At 38.8% G+C, this 27,838-nt stretch overlaps 1 protein-coding gene across 4 annotated transcripts in view; it reads right to left on the bottom strand.

The window, feature by feature from the left end:
* LOC111146043 (tudor domain containing 7) overlaps positions 1-27,838 on the bottom strand; it is an 82,761-nt gene that overhangs the window by 44,473 nt on the left and 10,450 nt on the right. For 3 of the 4 annotated variants that reach the window (XM_022501417.1, XM_022501415.1, XM_022501416.1), the window contains exons 2-8: positions 24,026-24,238; positions 21,599-21,740; positions 20,396-20,609; positions 17,939-18,012; positions 15,531-15,748; positions 5,191-5,777; positions 1,329-1,515 (exon numbers count right to left, since the gene is read on the bottom strand). In XM_022501417.1, coding sequence (XP_022357125.1) covers positions 1,329-1,515; positions 5,191-5,777; positions 15,531-15,748; positions 17,939-18,012; positions 20,396-20,609; positions 21,599-21,740; positions 24,026-24,232 — 1,629 coding nt within the window. In that variant the 5' untranslated portion in view covers positions 24,233-24,238. Of the gene's footprint in view, positions 1-1,328; positions 1,516-5,190; positions 5,778-15,530; positions 15,749-17,938; positions 18,013-20,395; positions 20,610-21,598; positions 21,741-24,025; positions 24,243-27,838 lie in introns of those variants that run through there. The other variant, XM_022501418.1, reaches the window with a different exon arrangement.

Below are 27,838 nucleotides of genomic sequence, written 5' to 3'. Positions count from 1 at the left end.
GGATAACTCTTTTGTATCTGGTTTCTCTCACTTGAACAGTCTGTGAGTTTTATCCATGTGACTGTTTTCAGTAATTCATTCCTTTTTATTGTCAAATAGTATTTTGTTAAATGAATAAACTACAATTTCCTTATACATTCACCGACTGGTAAAATATCTGGGTTGTTTCCAGTTTGGGACTATTAATAATAAAGCTGCTATAAACGTGTGTACAAGCCTTTTTGTGGACCTATGTTTTTACTTCTCTTGTGTAAATACTTAGGGTCATATGGTAAGTTTAGCTTTATAAGAAACTGGCAAACTATTCTAATTATCAGATTTTTAAAGTCAGGTCAATTGCTTAAAAGTTGGAGCTTTGTAGATTTAGTTAAGGAATTTCCTAAATCTCTCTGTGAATGACCAAGGATGGCTAGGTGGTTTGGGTGAGCTTGCCTCTGGAAGGGTCAGGGCCTCTGCTATGGAACCATTTGGGCAAGAAACAGCAAGTGTCTCTTTCTGAACCTCCTGACACTGTTCTTGGGTCAGGGGTTTCGGGGGAGAGTATCTGATGGACCTAGGCCCAGGTTCAGCAAGTAGTATTTGTACTCTGGGACACAAAACGGGTTATTTTCCAGAGACTGACATCACCCCAATAAATATGTTTCAAATTATGGAACAGAGACTGCAGAAATAGAAGTGTATTTCCCTGCTTACAAAACCTAGACAAAACTGCGCCTTGAGAGTGAGCGAGTTCTCCTGTTCAGTCTGCACTGAGGGTAAGAAAAGAGGTCATGCGGCAGAGGCTGACCACCAGGAACATGGCCAAGTCTGGAAGTCTTGGGGCCTGCTGAAAGAAGAGACTGGCAAAAGAGCCCTCTGACCTCTCCAAGAGGACCAAGAGGGCTACACATGGACAGCTCCTGGGGCATGACCCGAGCCCTGTTCATGGTTCTCCTCCCCCGGCTGCAGAAGAGGGGAGAGGAAGAATGTCATGTGCTCTGATCTGTATGCTTCCCTGACTCCAGAGTGCTGACCTGGATAGGCAGCCCACAGAGCTCTGATCGTGTTTATTGTATATCTCCTGAGAATGAAAATAAAGGCCTTTTCCTGATTATATCACAGATTTTGAATAGTGCCATGGAAAAGACTATTTTTTTAACTAAAACTCTGAGATAATATGACTACCACTGACTTAAAAGCTGACAGAGATAATCTTTTACAGATATTATCTTGTCAACTGGGAAAAAACTACATGCAGTTACAAAGGACACAATATTAGAAGGAACACTTACATTTGAAAAATAATGTGTTTGTCTTCATAACACTATGACAAAGTAAACAATGCTTGCCTTTATTTTGTTCTCTTCCGTTGAGATGATCTGTGCCCGTAACCAAGCATCCTCCTCAGCATTTACCGCCAGTAGCTGCCCTACATGCACCGTCTGGACTGGCGTGACCTTAGGGTTCTTACTGTAATACTCCTTCATCTCATCTTCCATTAATTCCTGAGCAGCAGAATAGTCTTTGCCCACATACCTGAATTAGTTAAAGGAAAGAACACACAATGAAGCAACCCAGGAGGAGGGAAACCATAGGAATTAATTAATGTTTCTCTGTGTTTTCCACAGCCATCTCTGGTTTCAGTCTCAGACCTGGCTTATACCAACAGGTAAGAGAACATATATTTAGTAAACATTTCCATCTTGATAAAGGAAACTGTAATATTGTGGAGTTCATGCAAAACAAGACCAGGTTGAACACAGCAGGGTAAACACGTGGTAGCAGTCCAGATAGCTAGAGGATGTCACAGTAAGCAGTCAGGGAAACTACAGGGAGGACGAGGCTGAGAAAAGATTCAAGGGAAGGAAAGAAAGGATACACGGTGGAAAATGGAGATGCCAGTGCAGGCCACATTAGCAAGAGTAGATTTAAGATTCTGACTAAGGCTGCTGGAAGTCTTTGTAGATTACTGAGAAGAGAATCTAGTTGACAGCTTTGCCCTGAGGCTGGGTTTGAACAAAGCTCGAGCTCTGAAAACAAATTAAATTTTAATAGAGAAAAACAAAGCCTTAAACACACTAAAGACGAACATGTGACAATCTCTCCCCCCGCCCCCGCTTATTGAACAAATTTGAGCAAATTATCACAAAATGTTGAGTTTTGATATCCTTAAAGAGATGATATCTTCTAGCTATATCTCTCTTAAATTATACCCTTTCTAAGAAGTCTTTTTTAGGATATGGCCTATCCCCTTCTATAATTTTCTGCTGCTGAAACTGCTGTCACCTTGTCCAAGTTTATGTTATCAAAACACATTATTTCCCTTTCTCTCACAAATAGGCTGTTGTTTTCTTGACCATCATCTCAAGGATAAGTCCACCAAAGGCCTCCTTCCAGGATGTAGACTCCAGCAAACCAAGCTCGATGCCTGCAGCAGGAGCGGTCTCGGCCACAGGAGGCCGCCTTCTCGGCTGGGAGCTATGCTGACCACTGAGATGGGGACATGCCACGAGCACACCACCCTCTGCACTCTTCTAGGTTTTACCAATGCCCCAAATGGTCCCACAGACCTTTAAGAAACTATTCCTCTGGGAACGTTCTCATGCGTTTTTGGTAACTATCAGCAGGACAGAAGACATCCTATTGAAGCTATTTGTTACTTGAGGAGAAAAAGCTTTAAATAATCCTACACAAAATAGAAAGAATGCCTCTTTTGAGGCAATGGCTACTTTAAAACCAAATATTACATGGACATCACTTATTCTAGAGGCCGAAGAAGCTTTGTCACACTCTATGGGTTCAGGTGACTGAGCTCTGCTAATGTGAAGGTGCTGCTGGAGTGCAGGTGCAGGCTTGCCTCTGAAGTCCCCCAGGGGGTCCGCAGCTCTGCCTAAGAGCCTATCTCCTGGGACCCTGACTCTCCCGGGCCTCCTTTTAGTGCTGCTACATCCCTGGGAGCCCAGTGGGCCAAGGCCTGTGCAGCAGCCTGTGACTTGGCAGTCTGCTCAGCACAGGCACCTGTAAGGGAGGACGGGGGCGGACTGAAGCAGCATGAAATGTGCTCTCCGGCAAGCAGCAGAATAGACTGGCTACACGGCTTGTGTGGGGTTGATAGTATAGTTGTGGCAAGAATGGTGGGTAGTAGCAAGAATGAGGTCCCCAAATTACCTAAGCAAGTGGGAAAGAATGACAGGTAGGCCAATTCAGTTATGCTGTTAAGTACAAAAACTTTACAAAGTAATTTTTGAGATCAGAGACAAGGGATTCCCGTACTTGATCTGAGGATTCGCTACGACACCTTCTCAGACCCTTTATGAGTCACAGGCCCAGTTTCTAGAACCTATTGCCTGCCTGGGTGAAGATGTAAATACAGAATAGGGCTCAACCCAGCTGGAATCTACTAAGTCTTTGGGACTGGGGTGGGGGATGCCAATGACCTAGGGTCAACCTAACAGCACACATCACCCTTTGTGCTTGCTGGCTGCCAGCCACTGTGCTGAACAGGCAGAATACTGACTCCAGGACTCAGATTTATACTGGAGAAGGAGATCTAAACAATCTGAGGACCTGGATCTAATCATCCTGAAGGAGATTAAACCCTTTCACTAAAGTCCTGGACCTGATCCAGATTCCTGCCAGCCCTTGGTAGGAACACCAGAAATCCCATGATCTGTCTAGCCCAGTGGCGAGTGCATGGTCTGACAACAGAACCAGCAGCTAATAGTAACAGACACCAAAGGATCTTGCCAAGGAGGCTGATTTAGATTTCCTTCTAATGCCAAATGGTAGAAGGTAGCATGTGCTCCTCAGCATCCTTCCTCTACATCAATTTATTAGTGAGCCACAGTGGGATCCCTAACCCTCAACAACCCATTTACATCTTCAGGTCATACCGCATCTTAGAATAAAAGCTTTACTCATTTCCTACCTCTGTAGCAAACAAGGCTTCTCCAAAGCTTCTGTACATTCAAATGGAAGAACTTTATAATTTTTATCTATTCTTTCACTTAAGGAATTTGACAATTTTTTGTGGTCTTTCTTTAGGCATTCCCAGTTTAGCTATGAGTCTCTGGAGGAGTAACAGCCCAAACCATATGGATGCTTTGGTTGAAGAAGGCTGGATACTATTCTGATTCAGCCTTTTCCTTTTCTGTCCACAAGCACACTCCGGGCAGGTGCCTCTAGAGATCTGCTATACACTTCCCATTCTTGATCCTGAGTCAGAAACTCCAAATTACAGATTTTCAATATCTTCTATGTAGTCTATATTTTCTCCAAAAGTCCACATCAAGTGCCTGGTTCTGGACCATTTTTTCATAATTCCAATGATCACCAGCCACTTTGACAATGACTGTTATCAAAAGGTCCGAGTAAGTAAGCAGAGTAGCTTTGGCTCCAAGGGCTAATCGGATGTATTATACTAGGTAGGCAGTGCTTAGGTATTCTGAATTTTGTGAAATGCTACATAGTCCCAGATTTAATAGTCTTACCTATCTACTGAGGGACTTACTTTTTCTATGGATCAGGTATTGCTTTTGACATACATAGTTATCATTATGCTTTCAACATAGATTTTGTTTCACATTCAGAACATACTATCACTCCAATTTTTAACTGTTTTTTTTTAAGATTTTTTTTAAATTTATTTGACAGACAGAGATCACAAGTAGGCAGAGAGGCAGGCAGAGAGAGAGAGAGGAGGGAAAGCAGGCTCCCCGCTGAGCAGAGAGCCCGATGCAGGGCTCGATCCCAGGACCCTGGGATCATGACCTGAGCCGAAGACAGAGGCTTTAACCCACTGAGCCATCCAGGCGCCCCTATCACTCCAATTTTTAAAACTATTAGTTATCTTTTCTCACAAGAACAGATGTATATTTTTAAAAATATAACAAATATTAAGAATATATGCAGAGACTGATTTTTTAAAGTGCTTTGATTTCAAGATGCTCACCACCTACTGGGAGAGACAAATGTACATATATAGTTATAATGAGGAAGAAATAAAAATTAATCTAAGAGATACAAACACAAGAAGTTCCAGTAATTGAGAGAAATGTACAAAATATGAAAACAAGAATTATTATTATACTTCATTATAACTCTGCACAACTAAGAATATACTATTCTTCCTCAACTCCCAGCATCCATGGGAAGAATAGCCAAGGGACAGTAGTATACCAGGGTCCTAAAGAATTAGAAAATAAAACTCACCTGATAACCACTTCGTTTGTGTTGCTCAGTTCAACCACCAATACTGATGGGGACGCCTCAGTCGGAATGATTAATGGAGGAACTGCTATATTCTCCACAAAGGTATCCGCACTTTTGGCAATGTTTTCTTCTATCTGCAAATACTCTTGTTCAATCATAGACTTGATATCATAATCTCCATGTGCTTGCCCTGCATCCTTCAGGATTTTGTCAGTGGGCAATGGAAGTTTAGCATAGAGAATGGCCTTCTGGGGATTTCCAGAAATGTAGTCTATGGTGCATACATCAGAAAACGAGGCAAGATTTTTTAAGGCATCCTCAGGGAATTTCACTTTGTACATGTCCGCAAAGGCTTTAGGGAGCGCACTGGCCCAAAGACCACTTGAGTATTTTGCCAGAAGCTCCGCAACTTTCTCTTTCAAGTCTCCTGGCATAACTGTTGGACACTCTTTTAATGGTGGTATTTGTTTTGGGGCAGGTAGTGGGGATGGAGGCACTTTTTCACCATCCAGTTCACTTCTCAAAAGCTGCTTTCTCTTAGCTGGATAAAGAAGTAAATCTTGACCACCACTGCAAGGTTTTTCCACCTGAAATTTTTAAGTAAAGCAAATGACAGATATCTCAATGGCTATAAACAACCTGAAAACATATTAATGCATTTTAAATAAGAACAACACTGTTTTCAAATTAATGAAGAGAACACAAAGTGTACACTTTACTCTTTTCAACTACGAAGACTTAATGCATTTCCTTCATCTACAAATAACATCATGAGCCACATTTCAGAAATAAACAGGGAAATAGAATAGCATTAATTTCGCTTATGAGGCATCTGATCTCCAACAACCCTATGAAATCCTGAGAGTTTCAGCCCTACAAACCACACATCTCATCGAGTTCTCTGTCAGATCCAAAGCAACAGCTTACAAAAACAGACTGAATATAAGGTAGGATGAAGCTATGAAAGGTATCAGAATGTCAGGAATAAACTGTTGGGAAGAGAGCTAGGAAATATTTAGACAAAATGGAAGCATCAGGAATAAACTGTTGGGAAGAGAGCTAGGAAATATTTAGACAAAATGGAAGCACCAGCTGTTTTTCTTCTTCTTGTAGTGTCCTGAGAAAACCCTTAACTTTCCATTACTTAGAAAAAGACCTTCCAGGGACGCCTGGGTGGCTCAGTTGTTTAAGCAGCTGCCTTCAGCTCAGGTCATGATCCCAGCGTCCTGGGATCGAGTCTCACATCGGGCTCCTTGTTCTGTGGGGAGCCTGCTTTTCCCTCTGCCTGCCACTCTGTCTGCCTGTGCTTGCTCGCTCTCTCTCTCTCTTTCTGACAAATAAATAAATAAAATCTTTAAAAAAAAAAAAAAGAAAAAAGAAAAAGACCTTCCAGAGGGAAGGTGCAGTTTTTACAACCACCAAAGTAGAAAGTTAGCTGAAAACTGACCCTCCAAAGAACAAGAGATGAAAATGCCTATAGCATTTGTACGTCATCCAATCTCTAATTTGATCTGTTTAACATTTCTGAGAGGCATGGCTTGATGGCATCTCGTATAAGAAAGAGAAACTGATGTATGGCACCATTTTCCCCAAGTTTTAAGCCTATAGGTTATTGGACCAGGGGTCCGCAAACTACAAGCTGCAGCCCAATGCAGCTCGTCACCTGCTCTGGCCTTGCCTGTGAGCGAACACGATTTTTACCTTTTTAAATGGTTGAAGAAAAACAAAAGAATTATTCCGTGATGTGAAGATGGTATGAAATCCAGTGTTCATAAAGATTTGTTGGGACACAGCCGTGCCCATTTGTGCAGGTGTTGTGTTTGGCTGCTTTTGCACTTCAAGAGCGGAGTCAAGCAGCTGTGCCAGATGGTGGGTAACAATGACAGCTGCTGGCCCTCAAAACTGAAAACATTTACTACCTGGCCTTTTATTTTAAAAAAGATTCTCGACTTTATTAGACTGAAGTTAGCACTCCCAAGTTAAAAAAACATAAAACGGATGTAATTTTTTTCAACTGAAACTTTAAGATTTTCATGAAAATTTGTTTTTCTCAGGCATTCTACAGTGATTGCAACCTATCCTCCACAAAATATGTCTTTGTCTCTCCTTAATTATCTGGTAAATAGGCTTACAAAAGATACCTACTAATGTATCCCCAGCTTACAACAATCTCCCCAAAGATAAGGAACTGCTATAATACGGGTAACAGTGTGATGTCCATTATTCATTGTGCTCTGGTACATCCAACCAGATTGTCATGTGATCTCCTGTTGCATCCCCCAAGTAGAAAGCTTTCCTCTAGCCTTCATGAATGACCAAGGTAAGTCAACAGCCACTTGAAATGTGGCTTTTATTATATATTTGGTATGATAATCAGCCGCTCATCATTTCAGTTATCTCTTAGGAGATACCTTCTTTACACCTTCTTCAGTCTTCCTGATCCAAATACATATCTGAGGAGGGAGTCAAGGGCCTTCTGTTCTGTAGGACAAGATTTCAAGGTCAAAACCTTCCCTTTTCCTCCATATTTTCTTTGTTTTGTTGGCTCTACATCCCCCCCTCTTTGGCTTTGGATATCCACTCAAAAAGCTACCTGGGAAGTGGCATGACCTGGAACTCCACATCTTTACTCACTCCACCTCAACCTCACCCCCAACAGGAGAGACAGGTAGGTAACAGAGAAGATTAACTCCCTACTCCATGGAGTTTAAACCACCTCCTTTGGCACTCATCAGAAGATTCTGGTATCTAATATGCCTTAAACTTTTTATCCCCATAAGTTCATTATATTTAGTTTCATTTCTGCCTCACTTGGAACTGCAGTGAAATACTTCTCTCACACCCCTCTGGGACTTTTTGTTTATAGTAGACATATTAGGTTTGATATATGAGAGGCCCAAGGATTTCAAGCATCGATTTCTTCAGGAGCCCCATTTGTTCATACAAATGTCTTTATCCTACACACCTAGAAACTTTCTTCTTAATTCCAGAAGTCTTTACTTCTTCCTAATTTTACGTGTAAACTTAAATTCCTGAAGCCCAAATCCTTTGAGACTATGGAAGGCTCATCTGCTAACTCTGCAGCATGAAGCACTGAGGTAAACTTACTGTCTCTCATGGAATCAGAATTTTCTCTGGGATTCTATAATAGAATCAGTATTGTCCAATTAAAAGGTTTTCTGAAACAGTTGTATTGGTCTCATCCACTGGGTAGTTTCCATGGGGTAGTGGTTCTTTGTGTTGAAGCTTTAAGTTCTTCCTTTTTTTAAAAAAAAAAAAGATTTCAGGGGCGCCTGGGTGGCTCAGTGGGTTAAGCCACTGCCTTCGGCTCAGGTCATGATCTCAGAGTCCTGGGATCGAGCCCCGCATTGGGCTCTCTGCTCGGCAGGGAGCCTGCTTCCTCCTCTCTCTCTGCCTGCCTCTCTCCCTACTTGTGATCTCTCTGTCAAATAAATAAATAAAAATCTAAAAAAATAAATAAATAAAAATAAATAAATAAATAAATAAATAAAGATTTCATTTGGGACGCCTGGGTGGCTCAGTTGGTTAAGCAGCTGCCTTCGGCTCAGGTCATGATCCCAGCGTCCTGGGATCGAGTCCCACATCGGGCTCCTTGCTCGTCAGGGAGCCTGCTTCTCCCTCTGCCTCTGCCTGCCATTCTGTCTGCCTGTGCTCGCTCTCTCTCCCTCTCTCTCTCTGACAAATAAATAAATAAAATCTTTAAAAAAAAAAAAGATTTCATTTATTTATTGTTTGTGAGAGTGAGAAAGAGAGATAATGCAAGAGAGCATAAGCAATGGATAGGGAGAAGCAGGCTTCCCACTAAGCAGGGAGCATGACGTGGGGCTCGATCCCAGGACCCTGGGATCATGACCTAAGCCCAAGGCAAGTGCTTAACCTACTAAGCCAACCTGATGCCCCAAAGCTTTAAGTCCTAAATTTCATTTTTATGGTCACCATCCAATACAAACCCAAGAAAGAACCGTAAAATCACATTTACCTGGAGGTCTGCTTCTGAGCAATCCAAGCATTAGCAAGGTTTTGAACTCAAAAAGAAACCAATTTAAAAACTCAACTTCAGCAGTGAATAAAGACCCCTGAGTACCTTGCAACAGTGAAAACATCAAAGAGTTACTGACCAGAAGCTAGTACTCTACGATCAGCCAGTTCACAGAAAGAAAGAATGACTGGTTGATGACCTCCTTAAGAGCTCAGTATTTTTGTGCTAAAGCTGAGGAGTGCTAGAAAAGTCAGACAATTAAGAAAGAGATGAGAATATGGTGCTCAGTGGCACCATGGGGTCACAGTGAAAACAGACTGATAGGTTGGGAGCTATAGCCCATAAGGGCAGTGGGTGGGGCATATCCTGCATGCAGGAAAAGAGAGATGAGCTAACCCACCCATCTAACATTCCACACCGCCTACATCCGCCGCGGGCTCTGCGGTTTACCAGTACTAGTGGTGCTGAGCCCAAGATATTTAGAAACAGTTACAATTTTTAGTTGCTTCTGTTTAAGAAAGCACCAGTGTTTGTGGCATCTTCCACAGAGATTTGCTCAAAGATAAAGGTAAAAAGTGCCTTACAGAGGGTAACCCCTGAGTGTTTACAAACCTTCTGCCCAGCAAAAACTCTCTCCACCATCTTGGACGAGTAGTTCTATGGACCGTATACAATTTAAGGCTCACAGTCTCTTTCACCTCTCACTTCTTTCTCCTAGTAAGGACTTTCTGCTGACACTGACTGCCAACTATTTACGTTAGGATAGAACTCACGTCATTTTCCTTCAGTGTGTCGGAGGTCAGGCTCTTGCTCCATTTCCTTCAGGAAGACGATGGCATCTTCTCCTGGTTAAATGTGTGCAGAGCTTTTGGGGATGATCTTGGCTGGCAGCTGTGGTTCCCCTGTGCCTTCTAGGCTCAGTACATACTCTAGGCATGCTCTCATTATCTTTGGCAGCGGAGGGGGTGCCCCTTGGATAACAGAAATTCACCTCATCTTGGAGTTTTGATTCCTTTGACTTCAGTCACCCACTGCTCCTTATCTTTTTCAGTTTAACCTTTTGTTCTTTCATTAGCTTTTCCTCTGTCTCCACTGAGCCCAGTTCCTTTGTAGAGCTCACTGGGCATGTCTCTGGTTTCCAGTGGGTTCTAACCTGCTTTAATTTAAGCTTTAATTGAGGGCTGCCCCTCAAGAAAGAGCGGCCCTTTCCCTAAATACCTGCTGCGTGTCTATGCTGCACTGGCAGCTGCTTTTTATAGCTTGTCCCATTTCACACCAGCGACCTCATGCAATGGACAGAGTCACATTTTAGAGCCGAGTGGGGCCCTGGAAGGATGATTTGTATGTTGAAAGTAAGATAGCTAAGAAATGGCAAGGCAAACATGGAACTCCAAAGACCAAACTCCTCCTATCCTGCTCTGGCGCCCTGTAGGCAGTTGCTCCGTTTCAAGTCCCAGTGCAGCAACATGGTCCACATCAACATCTCTGTTCTCATTTCGCCACAGTGCTATTCTTTCTTCTACTGCGATGCTCACGGAAATTAAATTTAAAAACTGTTTCAATGTGTTCACTGAGTTTTTTTAATTGGTGAAAGATTAGAAAAGAAATTAGGTTCTGATTAGATATTATGGCTCTACTTTGAAGCCCTCGGTTTATCTTTTCACTGCTGCTTCTCCTGGCGTTGTGTCTAGATTGTATCCATGCTATTAAGTCTGACGATGCATCCATGCTGTTTGATTTATGTTCACTTCCTTAGAAAATCCAAGTTGGTCAGTTTTAGCCCAGAAATATCCAGGATTTTAAAAAGATCGCTTCATTTCGCATGGCCTGACAGGTAGTTTTATTATCTTAAACTATTAATTACCACAATTAAAGAAAAATTCCTGAACACCCAAAAATATAAAAATGTATCTTTGTAAGTGGTGGGACTGTTGTTGCCTCCTATGATATTACAGAAATTACTGTATTGATGCAATTCAGAACTTTGAGAATTTTTTAGAGTCCGAGGTAGAGTTACTCAACAATGTAAAGAACAGTGATTTCTAAGGGGTAGGGAAATGTCATTTAACAAAAATGCAGAATAATAGTAAATGACTTTTTGTAAAAGCATGAATAATTAGTACAATGGACAGTTTTTTCATCACTCGCATTTTATGTTCTAGAATTCATGCTCTCGTCACAAAATGTTATATTCACAATTAAGGCCTGGCGTGCCTCCTGAGCAACTCAGAACGTTGCCCCGGCCATCCTGAAGTGGCCCTGTGCTCCTTCTCTAGGTCTCTGAAGTGGGGCGGGAATTCTCAGTTGCGCGCATGTGGTCCTGTGTGGCTCTAAGACAAGCTCCCCAGCTCTCTGCGCAGCAGCAAATAAGGCTTTAAATAAATACACACGTGCTGGCTCATGTGGGAATGGAGAGGTCTCTCTCTCCACCCATAATGCAGAGTGGGGAATGTCGACAAAATCTCAGGTGTCCAACAGTCATTGTCATGAGATTTAGAATTTTACTAGAAAGCAAAGTCTGCCAGAGGCTCTGGATCCTGGGAGACCTCCCGGTGGGGGGGGTCCCCGCCAAGTTCCCACCAACTGACGATTCTAGGTGGCCTCTAGCCTCTGCTTGCCTTTTGAGTTTCTTCTTGAGCCATTCTCTCCTTATTGAATTTCTTTCAGTTTCCTGAAAAAGCTTTTCATTCCATCTCAGGGCTCTGGCACCAGCTGCCTCCTTTGCCTCTTTTTTTTTTTTTTTTTTTTTTTTTTTTTAATTTTTATTGTTTCACTGTAGCAGTCTCCTCCTCCGGGAAGTTTTTCTTAACTCGTCATACTAAGTTGGGCCATTTCCCTAACACCCTGGACTTCTCCTTCAGCACAGTCACAGGCTTATCATTATTTGTTCAATGTCTATTTTCTCCCTTGGACAGTAAGTGCCATAAGGGCAAGCAAGGACCATGTCTGTCTTGTTTACTGTCATCCTTAGCACCCAGGGCAGTGTCTGGCTCATAGAAGCATTTTATAAATCCTAGCTAAACACAGCAGTTAAGAACATTACTAAAAAGACCAGCATTTTAGAACAGCTAAAAGGTGTCACCATCCTCCTCCTAGGACTAAGTGGGAATTCTCAGACTCCAGTATCCTTGGTCTAGCGACCTACCATCTGGGGCTCTTTGCCTTTCCAGGATAGCTTCTGCACAATTTCCAACTTCCCTCACAAGTTGTCTAGGAACCCTATGCAACAGGCTCATCACTGTGAACATGACTATATTCTCTTTAGATTTCAAAACTCAGTCCACATTTTGTTGTTGGAGAGATTAAGGTTAAGAACAACAGAGTCAAAGCATCCTTCCACCTGCATCAAAAGGTAACCCAAGATCCTTGTAAAGTGGTTTATGGCACACAGCTGGTTAGAACCTCCATGAAAGTAAAGTTCAGAGGTGCTCTTTGGCCCAGAAGCTCACGTTGCCCATTCTGATATTAGTGGCTATCTCTGAGTTTGTCATGTACATACGTCGTATCCATTGTATACAGGTATAAATGGGAGATCTTGCTTTCCTAACTTTATTTTTCAATCTTTTTTATATAGAATGTTTTATATGATTGGGACAGAAAGCATCTTTTAGAAGAAATAGGGAAATGTGCTGCACTTGGGTTTCTTCTTCAGTTTCACAACGAGCTGTGTAGAGAGATACACACTACCAAATCTTCCTTACCCAGAATTTTCTATGTTGCATTTGAGAATGTACACGTCTATCATAGCATCAGCTCTGGGCATGCTATCAGTCAGCATTTCTGCTTTTCAGGAAGGCGAAAAGCAAGAAGTCAGAAGACAGGGAAAACAACTATGGTATAACTGTTTAACACTGTCTAAAAATAACCATGGTGTAATTGTTTAAAACCGTTTACCAGCAGACTGTTAAAAATGTTCAGAGGTTATAAGAAAACCGTTTTGAAAAGATTAATAGACATCAACAAGACTGGAAGTTTTGGCATCCTAGCCACAGTGCTTTAACAACTAAGCAAATTCTCATCCTTAATAATTTATAGTGTTTGCATCTAAACAATCCTACTCAAAGTTGAGGGACACAGAATATAGATAAGAAACGTATATTCTGTGTCTTTTTCACGTTCTACCCTCACTGTCTGAACATTATCATGCAACAAAGATGAATTTGAGCAATCAAAAAATAAAAAGTCAGTTGTTTTGGCACCTGAAATTTAGTAAGAAACCTTTTATTGTAGATAAAGTTTTAAACATCAAAGAAATACTCTCTCGCCTACAATCCTAGCAAGAGAAATCCTGGAGTTTTGCAGACAGATAGTTAGCAAAGATGAAAATTTCTCTCCAAAAGCCATAAATTAAGCTACACAGACACTAGTAGTTATCATGGAGTATAAAATAAAGTAGCCAGAAACAATAATGCATTAAGATCTGTGGAGTTTGGGACGCCTGGGTGGCTCAGTTGGTTGAGCAGCTGCCTTCGGCTCGGGTCATGATCCTGGCGTCCTGGGATCGAGTCCCGCATCGGGCTCCTTGCTCATCGGGGAGCCTGCTTCTCCCTCTGCCTCTGCCTGCCATTCTGTCTGCCTGTGCTCGCTCTCTCTCCCTCTCTCTCTCTGACAAATAAATAAATAAAAAAATCTTTAAAAAAAAAAAAAAAGATCTGTGGAGTTAATTTTTAAAAATTTACTCCAAAGACAACTTTTTTTATTATCAAACCTTTATGTGTATCCTGACAAAAAGGGGCTCTAAGTTTATTGAAGATATGGTGTACATTTATGACTATCTATGGATTTAAAAAATAAAAGAGCCCTATGCATTTGGAGAAGGGGCTCCAGGCCTTGCACCTCTAAACTGAGCAGCCCAGTGAAACATCGAAAGTCCCCTCAAGATGAGGGAACACTGAGGGGGCACATCAATGGTGCTAAATCTGCACCCAAGGAGAAAACTCACCCTAGGAAGGAGTAAAAATGGAATGAAATGAATGGCAAACAACAGGAATTCCCATTATAAGAGCAAACCCCATATTCCACATAAATCAGGAGTAACATAGTCCATAAATGTTCTTGCCTCTATAAATTATAGGGCAAAAGCCTATTTCCAGAGTTTGCTATTTCTCCTTGTTTTCCCACTTTTCACCGCGTATTCTGACATGTGACTTGGTCCTAAGGGGTCCTTGGCATCTACGGCGGTGACTGGTCCCTGCAGGTGCACAGTAAATGGTATATAAACAAATAGTCTGGATGAATGAAGGAATGACTCTTGCCTGGAAAGTGACTGGGACTCTAATGGGTGTCAGAAACCTGGAGGAAAAAGTGGTTACAAATACATGTTGTCTTTAGGCCAGGTGCTTAGAAAAAGAGTGGCCTGTGCTTTATCCAACAAGGTTGGGGGCCCAAAATATATATTTGATTAGATAAATGAAAGCCCTCTATCAAACAAAAATCATATACTTACTCAATTCTGCAAGCTTAGAAGCCCCAAGTAGCTTGCCATTTTAAAATAGTTATACATCATTGAATATATTCTATGTAAATGACAACATTAAGAAACATAGTAACTTTTGGGATGCCTGGGTGGCTCAGTGGGTTAAAGCCTCTACCTTCGGCTCAGGTCATGATCCCAGAATCCTGGGATCGAGCCCCGCATTGGGCTCTCTGCTCAGCAGGGAGACTGCTTCCCTTCCTCTCTCTCTGCCTACTTGTGATCTCTGTCAAATAAATATATAAAATCTTTTTTAAAAAAAAGAAACATAGTAACTTTAGTTTAAGAATCTAATTGTCTCTATTGCTGGCTGAACTAAGATTTCTAATAAACTATTCTGATCTATCATTTTATTAGACTCTCAAGTAGAAACAGGTATAGAAATTGATGTCAGTTCACTTGTCAATTTTTTTCCTCCAAAGAACTTTATAAATATTTTAAATCACAACTCTGTATTAATTTAATAATTAAAATAAGGTATTCTATAAATAGCCAAAATAATAAGCATGTAAAATTTGAGGCTAATAAAGTTTTATTACCGGTAAGTTTAACTTATGAAAATGGCAAAGTTAGTAATATCTACTGGAAGCAGGTCAATACAAAATGGTATTCATATTGAATGCACTTAAAAATAATTTAAGACAAAATATATAAAAACAGCAATCACAACACACATAGCCCTCAATCTTGACATACTTCTATAAATAAGAACTGATATATGTTAATCTTAGAGATAAATATTAATGAAGCAATATTAATAAATCAAGTGCTTCGTGCTCCCAGGGTAAAGGTGATATGACTAATAACTCAAATTCTGAAAGTGGGGCAGGAAGAAGGCATCAGAAGGAAAGAACAGGAAAAACATACCGTGCAAATATGAGGCCAGTGTTCAAATTGTTGTAAAATTCCTTGATTAAGTTCTTCTTTATATAACTCTTTGTAAAAATGTGGAAGCTTAGATATCCAAATGCCATTGTTATGCTTGTTTAGTATTTCCTTTATGCGGTTCTGAACCTCATCCATTTTATAAGTGTAAGAGGCAGGAGGCGTGACATTTGGTTTTTCAACAGTCTGATTTAAATTATCTTTAAATTAAAAAAATGACAGAATTAACCAGAAGGCTTAACATTTTAGATTATCCCCATTATCTAGTATTTGTGTCATTAGGCTTTGTTACACTTCAGGTTTATGGGGGTCAAGGGACTTAGAAGCAAGCGGGATTTAGGCCAAGTAGGACTATAACAACTTCATTCTAAATTTTAACCGTAAAACAACCAGCAGGCTCAACAGTCACCCACAGATGGAACCTGCTTCCTTTATGTTACCAGGGTGATTCCTAATTTAATTTAAACATCAGAATGATCTTGCTTTGTAAAGAATAATGAACTTTATTATTTAACCAATCATTTCCGAAGTGCAACTGAGAAAGGTTAAATTTAAGACAATACTGGATTATATGCAATGCTCAATTTAAAGCTATATTCCACAAAGCATTAGGATAATGCCTTAATCATAAGGTCAAAGAACATTTTATAGAAAATAAAAAATTGTCTAGGTTTCCTGCTCTATTAATGAGAAAAATAATTTAGCAATATACAGAAGTTCAAAAATTGATCTACCTACAATAATCATCCTAGCCTCAGCTTATAAACTAAATAAAAGCTCTAGTGTTCACAGATAAGTATTACTAATTTGTTTTTATTTCATCAGTCCAAATCATTTATCTTTTATAAGTGATTTTTATATAAAGTTTTGGCTCTCTTTACTCACACTTATTTTTTATTTAAAACTTAGAATGCCTGAGAAAACATCCTAAGACAATAAAGAAATTTGAATGTCTATAGCTGACAGTTCCGGTATTTTAAGAACAATGAAATTCATTCCAAACCTCTTCACTGGGACAACATTAGAGTGTATTAAAGATTACCATCTACAAGCAAAATATATTTGTACTTTAATATATTTGTACTTTTTTTCCTACTGGGATTCAGCAAATTTTATTCTATTTTAAACTGCCAGGTAGAGAGATACACAGACTGATTTGGGAACACTGGCCTCTGAGGATGCCAGAAAGCCAAAGGCGAAACTGTTCCTTGAGGATGGCTAGATGCTGACTTTGCCTTATCCAACACAAGGCACAAGACTTAGTCTGGCTCAGCAAACAAGTCAGTCCATCTAAAGGTATCACTAATTTATTTAGGTTTGCCCCAAATAATGATACAAAAGGACCAGGAATAAGGAAAAGATGAGCTTCTGAGAACCAGACCTCCTTTAAAGGGAGAATGTCAGAACTGATGCACAGTTGGGAGTCTCTGCAAATGCACCTGTTCTGGGGGGCCACTGGGAGTCCCCTAAGCTTGTGTGCCTTTTGTTAAACAAATCAAGGAAGCAATCTGTTTTACAGGTAGGAGAGACTGTGTATAAGGGTGTACACATCCGCTGCCAGGTGAACTGTAGTCGTTCTGAAACAAGTCCTCATGGTTCTGTAGAAAAAAGCTTATTCTAATTGAAAAAGATTTACAGTCTCTAAAGGGTATACAACTTTACTGAGTTGCCATGTTTCAGAAAATGCATGTGTAACAGTAATTGATATAAACAAAAATCATATTCAATTAGTCTCCATAAGAAATACTGGAGATGTGTTCTTATGGGAAAAATTATTTTGACTCAGTAAGAATCACACTTAAAGCAGCAAATCATTTCAAATCACACTTAAATTTCAGGCAACATAAGTACTGATGGAAAAGACAAGATAACGAGTGTGTGCATTTTTAATCTTCAGAATCTTTGACTTAACTGTTTTCGTAACAGTCCTTTTGGATCTTATAACCCAAGGAATCATTTATATTCATACTTAGATGGTTAGTGGTCATTGTACACAGTTTATGGTCCCAGGCTTTTCAATGGTGGAGTATCTGAAACCATTTTAGGAGTTGAAGTCCCATATTTGTGTACTTTAAAAGTCACCCCCTAATGAATGAGAGGGTGGCAAGGGACACAAGTACCTCTGCAGGTGACAGGCGGAAGTGAAACAGGAGTGGTCTGATGTGAGGAAGGCCTTACGTCAGAATGAGGATATCCCTGGAGGTATTGTTTGTTCTTTAGATGACTTCATGTCATAACGTAAAGAAATGAGGAAAGACGGGAGGAGAGACATATTCCAAGTAGGATAAGGTGACAGCAAATGTGAAATACCACCACCAGACATTTTTCTCGGGGACTCTGAGGTTCCAGAAACCAAAAGGTATCATGAAGATAATGGTTAGCACACATACCACTCATTTCCTTAGCACACGTTCTTGAGAGATGCATCTGAAAAGGTGGTGGAAGGGATGCCTTTGGGCTAAACCTAAGGTGTTATAAAAAAAGAAGAAAAAGGAAGTTAAAATTCTAATAGTGAAGCCTATGTCAAGTTTTAAACACCACTTTTCATTTAAAGTCTCTGCAGCACTGAACAGCAAAACAAGTCAGAATATTTCAAAATGAGCAAAAATGAAAATGATACCTGGTATTATTAGCTTTCATGTTTCATATTCACCCAGAGAAAAATGTGTTAAAAGCTAAATTTATTTTTTTAATTTTAACGTAGTCACGTTTATTAGTCTTTTTATTATGGTTTTCACTTTTTTTTATTATGTTCAATTAGCCAACATATAAACACATCATTAGTTTTTGATGCAGTGTTCAACAATTCATTAGTTGCATTAACACCCAGTGCTCATCACCACATGTGCCCTCCTTAATCCAGGGTGATGGGTATTAAAAGCTAAATTTAAACTAGAACTTTATAGGTTTTATTTATTTATTCATGAGAGACAGAGAGAGAGAGGCAGAGGGAGAAGCAGGCTTCCCACCAAGAAGGAGCCTGACGCAGGACTCGATCCCAGGACTCTAGGATCATGACCCAAGCAGAAGGCAGACGCTTAACCATCTGAGCCACCTGCGTGCCCTAAACTGGAACTTTAAAAGAACTTGGAAGTTAGATTTCCAATTAATCACCTTTAAGGGACTAGACATATAAAGTTAAAAAAAAAATCATGCAGAGAGTAAGTAGTTTGAACATAAAGAATATTTTAGAATATAACTAAAAAATGAAGGACTTCTATCACCAGGAATTGAAATGAGTTATAAAATTACATTTATAATCTTTGAACAGAACTAAAATGATACGGAGCATAGAAACACTCAATTTACATTGTATCTGAGCATATGAAAAAAAGTGGCATTCCAAACCACAGAGGGGATTGCTCAAATAACAAGGAGAAAAGAAGAAACATAGATTCCCCATATCTCACACCTTACTCAAATAATAATTTTCATATAAATTATATTGGATATATGTAGGAAGATTCCTCCAAATAGGACAAAGACACCACACACACACACACACACACACCCCATTTGTGTTCATATCAGTCTCCCTCACTAGACTCCAAGTATCTTAATGATTTGTTCCCAGTGCCAGTTTTGCTGTCATTTTATAGATTCAATTCAAATTCAAAATGGATCTTGAAATTTAGGCACACAACTAGAGGAGCAATGGTACCTCAGTCACATATTAGACCCAACTAGTGCTTTGGGTCAAGATCCAAGTTTAAATGATGTATTTCCCAGACCTTATCAAAATTATAATAACTAGCCATAACTAGCATTAAACATATACCATTATGAAAAATTTTACCTAACTTATTAAAAATAACAAATTCCTTCTAAATATTCTAATATGGGGGACAGTGCTGGGATTTTTGAACGCTGATTTAAAAGGATATGATACAACAAAATTTATTTTATAAAGACACAAAAAGAATGAAAGAATGTGATACTGATTCATCTACGTGAGGAGTTGGTAAACTTTTTCTGTAAAGGGTCCACTAGTATACATTTCAGATTTTACAGGCTATACTATCTCTGCACAACTACTCAGCTCTGTGGTTGTGCAAAAGCAACCACAGACAATACATAAACAAAGGGATATGGCTTTGTTTCAGTAAAACTTTATTTACAAAAAAACAGGCAATGGGCCAGATTTGGCCCATAGGTCATGGTTTGCTGACCTGAATTACCTTATAAAGCCATAAGACTTAGAGCCAGAAAGGAACTTTGAGATCACCTAGTTTAACATTTTCATTAAATGAATGAGGAAACCACAGCCCAAAAGATGAAGTAATTTACTTATTCACCTGGCTAATAAATGGTAGCACCCAAACTAAGACTTTAAGCTTGTCCTTATTCTGTCCAATATTCTGATGCATGGATGTATGATGCTACTGTATAATTATACTATATATATATATATATATATATATATATATATATATATATATATGACTATTAGAGCACAATGGAATGTGTAGACCAATATGATTTTATTAAAAATTTACAAAAGTAATTATAAGAAATATTTTCAGAAAAAAATGTAAGTTATGCTGAAATAGCATCTTAGAATAACTTGTGAGAGCTTTTCTGTTTTTTCCTGTGAGAGCTTTCAACATGAATTTTATAAGGAGAGATTACCAAAAATGCAGAGAAAATATAAAATGAAGATATTCAGACAATGACATTTAGATAGCAGGAAAAGTGGCTTTGTAGTAATGATACATTTCCCTCCTACATGTGAACTTACATTAGATAAACCAGAAAGTATTTCCTTCTTGACCTAAACATACATTTTTAACATTAATTATCCTGTGTTCTCCAAACTTCTCCTTTTAGCCAGATAAAGCCCCAAATACCTGTTGTTTGTAGGTATGGTCACATGCCTCTGCACTGGAACGTCTTTGAATACATCGCTTCCAATAGTTGCGTGTAATGTGTAAGGTGGCATTTCGGCATCAGACTTAATTCCAAGAGAGTTTCCTTTGTCTCTTAACAGTGTTGGATTAGGTTTTTTGCTGATAGAAAAATCTGAAGAAATTCCTGGTTGTCTGAGGGTTGCTTTTGGTTTCCCTATGAAGTTAGGCATACATAACAAAATCAATTAGCTTTCCCAGAACCTAGTTTCACTATCTCACTCCCCTGTCCAGATGTTTTCTGTGGGTCTCTATTCTTAGAACAGTGTGTAAGAACACAAGGAAGTTGTCACTACAGGGTTTGTCAGTAGGGGAAGAACAGATTGGTATTTAGCTGATGAGATTCTTTAAAATGTGGCTTCATCTGCTAACCTAGTCAGTTACCATCCCTCTACTCACCAATCAACCCTTCAATGACAGCCACTTTATGCTGCTACAAATGCAGCATATTCAGTCTCCCTGTCTCTTCTTCATCTATTTAAATTCTTCCCATCGCCCAAGGTCTGGGTCAAGTCCCCCTTCACCATGAAGTCCTCCACTGCCATTCTCACCACAATTGCTCCCTCATTGAAAATGCTCACTGTGGCATTTAAGCATCTACTCTTTTATATTATCTTTGAGCTACATCTTGAGAATTTAGTTTTAGAATGATTATAAGCTCTTTGAGATAAGTGTCCAGTAAACACTGGCTGAGTTTCCTACAACACCTTTGTGTATTATATAACTCACGATTTTTTCCTGAAAATAGAGGATTTTAGTATAAAAGTATAAAGACATGATTTTTGTATAAAGACATGATTTGCTAAATAAGTCACTGAATCCTAGGTTCTTGGTTTATCCAGCATTCTAGATTAGGCTTTCCCCCAAGTAACTTAAAAGAATAAAGCGATACTTTGCCATAATAAAGCTTAATTAAAATCTACTCTTGAGTTAGTTCACGCTGTGTGGTAACTTAGTAGGTCATGCTCATCATCTGGTGATGGAAGTCAAGTTCAAATGGAAATATCAGCTTTAGGATTTCCCCCTTGACATGTGAATGTTAACAAATATAGGTGTTTATCACGAATACAAGCAATGCTTCCGTAATTCCCTATGATAATGTATTCACAGACAGGCTTAAAATTTCAGCATATGAAAAGAACGTACCTTCTAGAAAAAATGGCATGGTTTTCTTTACTCTCATCTGACAGTTAACTTGCCGCCCAGTTTTCCTTTTAGAACTCCTCTGACGGGCCACAAGCTGAGCAATTCTCGCAGTTTCTGTGCAGGCCATGGCATAGCAGGTAATCTGTTCATGAGCAGCAAGGGGAAAGGAGAAATATTTCTCAGATTCACTGGTGCCTAGAGGCTCATTTTTGAAAGTGGATTTTTGTGAGGTTACACATCCCAAATCAGACTATATGCAAATGTTTAAGACTCTCTCCTTGATACAGTGAGAGCAAAATTACATATTCTACAAGAGAAACCAGGAGTAGTCCAGCATATTGAATAATCCCTCCTCAAATTGACAATTGTACTTATTCCTTAAATAGCTACTCATTAAGCATCTACAATGTGCTAGGTACTATGGGATTAACAAATGAACCAGAAGAAACCTGTGTCACACATAGTATCTCATATAATCCTTGAGATATATTTTATTCCCACTTATATATGGGTAAGGGAGGCTCAGGAAAGTTAAGCAAACTTCCTGTCACACAGCTAGGCTATCTCTCTGAATCCAAAGTATGGACTCATAACTGCTACTTGTATTACCTCTCAAAGATCACCCAACCCTAATCTTGTCACTGAAGTGGATTAACCAGGTGACTTGGGATAAATCAGTTTCCCTCCCATATTTTAGTATTCTCAGCTGTAAAGCAGGAGTGGGCTTAGATCTAGGGTTTTCAAACTGCTCGATGGCAGCTCCAGGGCCTCACAATGGCGGAGGGGTGGTGAGGGCAAGGCAGGCCAAGCAGAGGCCCTGGACCCTGTGGCACCTGCTTAAAACACGACAGCTCAGCTTTTAACTTTTGAAAAAACTGGTGTGACATACAGGAGATTTTTTTTTTTTTTTCAAGTATGTAGGTCTCTAAAGCCCCACCTAGTGTTAAAAAGCTTCTGATTCTAAGTTGAGAGCAGGAACAGGAAAGCAATGAGGCTTTATATAAGCCAAGATACACTCTTATTCTTTGGCCCAGTATTTCTATTACTGAAAATATATTACAAGAAATGACTGAAGAAAAATGTACATACCCAAATATGCGCAATAGGGGTTATTTTAATAATCAAAACTTGGAACCATTAAAAATGTTCATAATAGGAGAGCAGGGTTCAGTGAATTATAGCTAGTAGCCATATGAGGCATTATTAACTTATTAACTCATGCAGACATTTAATCATTCACACATTCAAACATATATTTACTAAGCAGCAACTATTAGAGGTGAAAAAAAAACAATCATTCATCCTCAAGAAACAAAGGAAAAAGACACAAAGAGACTAAACAAAAAACATTGTGTCAAGTGCTATCTGGGGTGTATTACAAAGTGCCAAGTAGACAGAGGGGAGGGCTTAGCACTGTCTGGCAGAATCAGGGATGTTGAAACAAGTTTTATTATTAATATAATAGTTAACTAATTTATACATGCTCCTTATAAAAATTACTACAGGTGAGGTGAGCCTTCCCTTTGATCACTCTCTCAATCCTGGTCACCTTTTCCCTCCTCCACTGCCTTCCCTATGCCACCAAACAGAACAACTATTATAAGTTTTGGGGAGAAATAGCCCAGATTTGTGTATCTATCTACACATGCAGAAGTGTACCCAGAAGAATGTGCTGTTTGGGGAGGTGGGTGATTTTTGTCTTTTGGACAATGGTTGTCTATATCTTTCACACTGTGTATTGGGCAGATACCAAGAGGTGAAACTGCTGAGTCACAGGGTATGTGCAATAAAACATTTAATTACTACTCCAAAGTGTTATGTTATACATAAAATGTTCTTCTGGAGAAACTAAAAAAACTAAATCATATGATCGTAACGGTGTGAAGGACAGAAGAGCCTAGAGAACAAAGGGTATCAAGACAAGGAGAATGGTGGGACTAGCCCTGTAATAATCAAAGTGCTGAATGCTCTGCTAGGGATTGAACTAGTGTCCAGATAATAGGAACAGATAGGAAGGAGGTCAAACCATGAGAATTTAAAAGTATCTATTAGCTTTGGTAACCAGGAGGTCATTACCACCTGGGCTAAAACAGTTGTAGCAAGTTTGTAATGCATGTAGTGTGAGACCTGGCAGGTCTCCAGTAGACTTATTTTGCTTGAATGCTGAAGACTGGGTAAACTTTAACTTTAAAATGTTTGATTTAACATGATTAGGGTCTACTTTTACAATGAAAAGAATTTGAGGGATCAAGTAAAAGACCTAAGAAGTCTAGACTGTACTTTGGATGCTGTTCTAACACTACCAACCTCAAACCACTTAGCTAGTACTTTTCCACTTTGACTTCTAGTCTAGTTAGGAGATCAGAAGTGCCAGGTAGGTAATCAAGATTGGTTTGACTCTTGTGACATGCACAATTACCTTCTTACCTCTCCAGATCTACTAGTCTCTATCCTCACAACTGCTGGCACACTTCTCAGATAGGCTTCTAGTGTAGGGTAACCTAACTGCTTAAAGGGAATCCAGTCTCCAGTCAAGGATCTGTACTCTCCTTGGAGCCGGGGTAATGCTATTCCGTTCTTATGAGACTGTAGGACAGCTCGTAGCATTTTTGAAACCAGATCTGCTTCCAGCATCTTCACCTATAAGAACACAATAGAAGGTTACTATAATAGGATTCAATAGTCTGTGGATTCAAATAGATTTTCAGAGTGTACACGTGTTAGATTATCCCACCAACTATTACTGACTACTTTCTGTGCTATTACAGTAGAGAAATAACTGCTATGGTGGAGAAAAGCACAGAATATTATGAGAACACAGGGAAGTCAGAAGGGCAAAAAGACTAGTCTACAGAGGGAAGACATCCGGGAATTTTTCCCAGATAAGGAGAGGCCTGAATTGAATTCTGAAGGACATGAAGGAATTAGCCAGGCAAGGAGGAAAAGGATGTGTGGGGTCAGGATGGGGAGAGGTATCAGTCTCTAAAGGGAACAGGAAGTTCAAAAGGCACAGAGGTCAGAGAGAAGTACATGGTTGATTCTGAGGAATTCCAGGCAGTTATGTGGCTGAACGTGATTGAACAAAGACTCTAAAATTATAAGCTGAGGACTGAAAGATGGGGGTAGGAGAGGTAGAAAGAGGCAGACCCAGATGAGACTCCTATATTATGTTAACATGTGCATTTCAGCAAACATAATGTGGAGACTAGGTTTTCTAAAGTTCTGCACTTTAGAAAAGGTAACTACTCAGTAGTGGAGAAGATAAATGCAAAGAAGAAAAACTAATGAGCTGTAAAGATACTTGGAAATGTGGAGGACTTGCAAATAGGGCCCTGCGAATAAACAAAAAATCAATTTGAGAGGTAATTGGGAGGTAGAAGCAACAGAAATTGATTAACTGGTTTGGACAATGAGGGAAGTTCCCAAGTTTCTAGCTTAGAAACATGGTGGGTAGTAATGACCCACACTGGATGAGGTAGAACAGGTTTGTAAGAAAGGAAGAGCATGAATTCCTTTGGGACATATGGAGACTGGGATCCTTGTAGGTCAGCCACACAGATATATTCACTAGGAATTCAGGTTAGAGATCTGAAGTGGGTTTAGAGTTGTTGGCCTTCAAAATATATGTGGTATTTGGTATCCAGGGAGTAAAAATTAAGGTTAAGGATGGACCTCTACGGAAGGCTGTCATTAAAGCATGGGCAATGAAAGAAGAACCTATAAAAGGCTGAGAAAAAGTACCAGAGAGATATAAGTAGAAAAGGCAGAGCTGATGTCATATAAACAAAAAGAGGAAAGAATTAGAAAGTGTCATACCTAGCAAAGAGGTCAAGCAAGAGAAAAAAAGAATTTTGGTACCTAGGAAATCTGTGGGGACCCTGGCTAAGGATTTTCATTGGTCATTAATTGGCATTTTTCAAGATTAACCACTCATATTCTCTTTGGACTAATAGTAAATGGAATGGTGATACAACGACAGAATGACATTCAGGAAGCCAAGAAAAGTGGACTTAGCAAGGCAAGCCATGGACAACTTGTTAAAAAATTCTTCCTTCAACAGTGCTACCCAATAGAACTTTCTGTGCTGACAGAAATATTTTGTATCTGTGCTGTCCAATACATATGGTGACTGAGCACTTGAAGTGTGGCCAGCACGGCTGAGGAAATGAATTTTTAATTTAACTGGAATTAAATGTGTCTAGTAGATACTATATTAGACAGTACAGAATTCTTGACAGTCTTATTCTTTCTCTGGTTTAGATAACAAAAAGGAGGAATAGCATACATGCTAGCAATTCCCTCATTTGTCCATTTTGAAAAGGAGATAAGATAGCAGCTTATTTGTGAGTGCTCTTAATGACAAATATGATACTCAAGTGACAGCAAGGTTTACGTGGCAAATAACCTAAATACTCATTATATACGTCCCTTTGCTAAACATTAGCTCTCTTCAAACTGTCACCACCAGCACCAACATTTAGTTAATACTATGTGTATATACACAATGTGTAGTATGCTACTATTTGAAAGGGGAATGTGATAAAGACATATATTATAAACCTTATGGCAACAACTAAAAATTTTTTAAAGAAGCATAATTAATAAGCCAGTAGTAAAGATAAAACAGAATAAAAATTTCAATCAAAAAACAATGAGATATACAGCTGAAATTATATAACACCATATGTTAAGTACATTGGAATTTTTTTAAAAAAGCAATTGAAAGTTAAAAAAAAAAAAAATTAGGCAAAAAAGTGGGGGGTGGGGGTGGAGCCAGAAACAACAACTGCCACAAAGAACAGGTAGCACAAATAGAAAACATCTGGCAAAATGGTAGATTTAAAGCTGGCCAGAGCAAAAATTACATCAAATGTAAACATTGAAAATATCTCAATAAAAATTTAGGATTGATGGAGTGGATATAAAAGACTTACCAATAAACTATATATGAGAAATTATTTTAAATAGATATACAACATAGGTTCAAAGTAAAAAGATTAAAAAAATATGCCATATTAATTAATACCAAAACAAGGAGTATCACTTGGGATAAGGACAGACATTACATAATTAAGGAGTTAATTCATCAAGAAGCTATTACAATCCTAAACACGAGTGCACCAAATATCAGTGCTTCGAAACACACAAAGCAGAAACCAATGGAGGTGTAAGAATATCTTCACAATTATTTGGAAAATACAAAACTTCTTTCTCAGTAATGTAGAACCAGTAAACAAAAACCAGTAAAGATATAGAAGAGCTGATTAACAACATCAAACTGACCTAATTGATATTTATAAAAGACTCTACTCCAATAATAGCAGAATATACATTCTTTTCAAAGACAGAATACACTCTGGGACTTAAGGCAATCCTTGACCAATTAGAAAAACTGAAATTATACAGAGTATCCTGTGACCAGAAAAAAACTAAATTAGGTATCAATAACAGAAAGATAGGTGGACATTCCCTTTGTATTTGCAAACTTAATGACATGCTTCTAAAAAAAAACCAAGGATCAGAAAGGAAACCTCCTTCAAAACAAAAACATCAGAAAATATTTTTAAATAAATGAAAACACAATGTACAAAGATTTGCTGGATGGCATTAAAACAATATTTAAAGGGAATTCTGCAGCATTATATGCTTATGTTAGGAAAGAAGAAAGGTCCCAATTCAGTGATCTAATCTACTACTTTGAAAAAAGAGCAAATTATACTAAAAGTAAAAGGAAGAAAGTAATAAAAATAAGAGTAAAATCAATATTGAACTGATGAAACACATCAGTAATGAAATAGAAAAGAAAATTAAAGAAAAAATAATGAAACCAAAACTACTTTTTAAAAAACATCAATAAAATTGATAAACTTCCATATAGATTAATAAAGAAAAAAAGAGAGAAGATGTGAATTATTATTAATGGGATTAAAGAACAGGCCATCAATACAGGTCTTACAGACATTAAAAAGCAAATGTCTGTAAACTTATAAACTTATGCCAATAAATTTTGTCAATTAGATAAAATGGAGTAAATTCATTAAGAGACACAAATTCCAAAGCTTATTCAAGAAGATATAAATAATCTTAATATCCCTATATCTATTAGGGAAGTTGAATTTGTAGTTAAAAACCTTCACACAAGGAAAACTCAAACCCAGATGGTTTGTCAATTCTACCGAAAACTTCAAGAAAAAAATACTACCACTTCTACACAAACTCTTCCAAAAAACATAGGGGAAG

Source organism: Enhydra lutris, unplaced genomic scaffold (assembly GCF_002288905.1).
Source record: "Enhydra lutris kenyoni isolate GAN:26980312 unplaced genomic scaffold, ASM228890v2 scaffoldscaffold13, whole genome shotgun sequence".
NCBI classification, from domain to species: domain Eukaryota; kingdom Metazoa; phylum Chordata; class Mammalia; order Carnivora; family Mustelidae; genus Enhydra; species Enhydra lutris.
The sequence above is the reverse complement of the archived record's forward strand: the minus strand, read 5'-3'. Positions and strand labels throughout refer to the sequence as shown.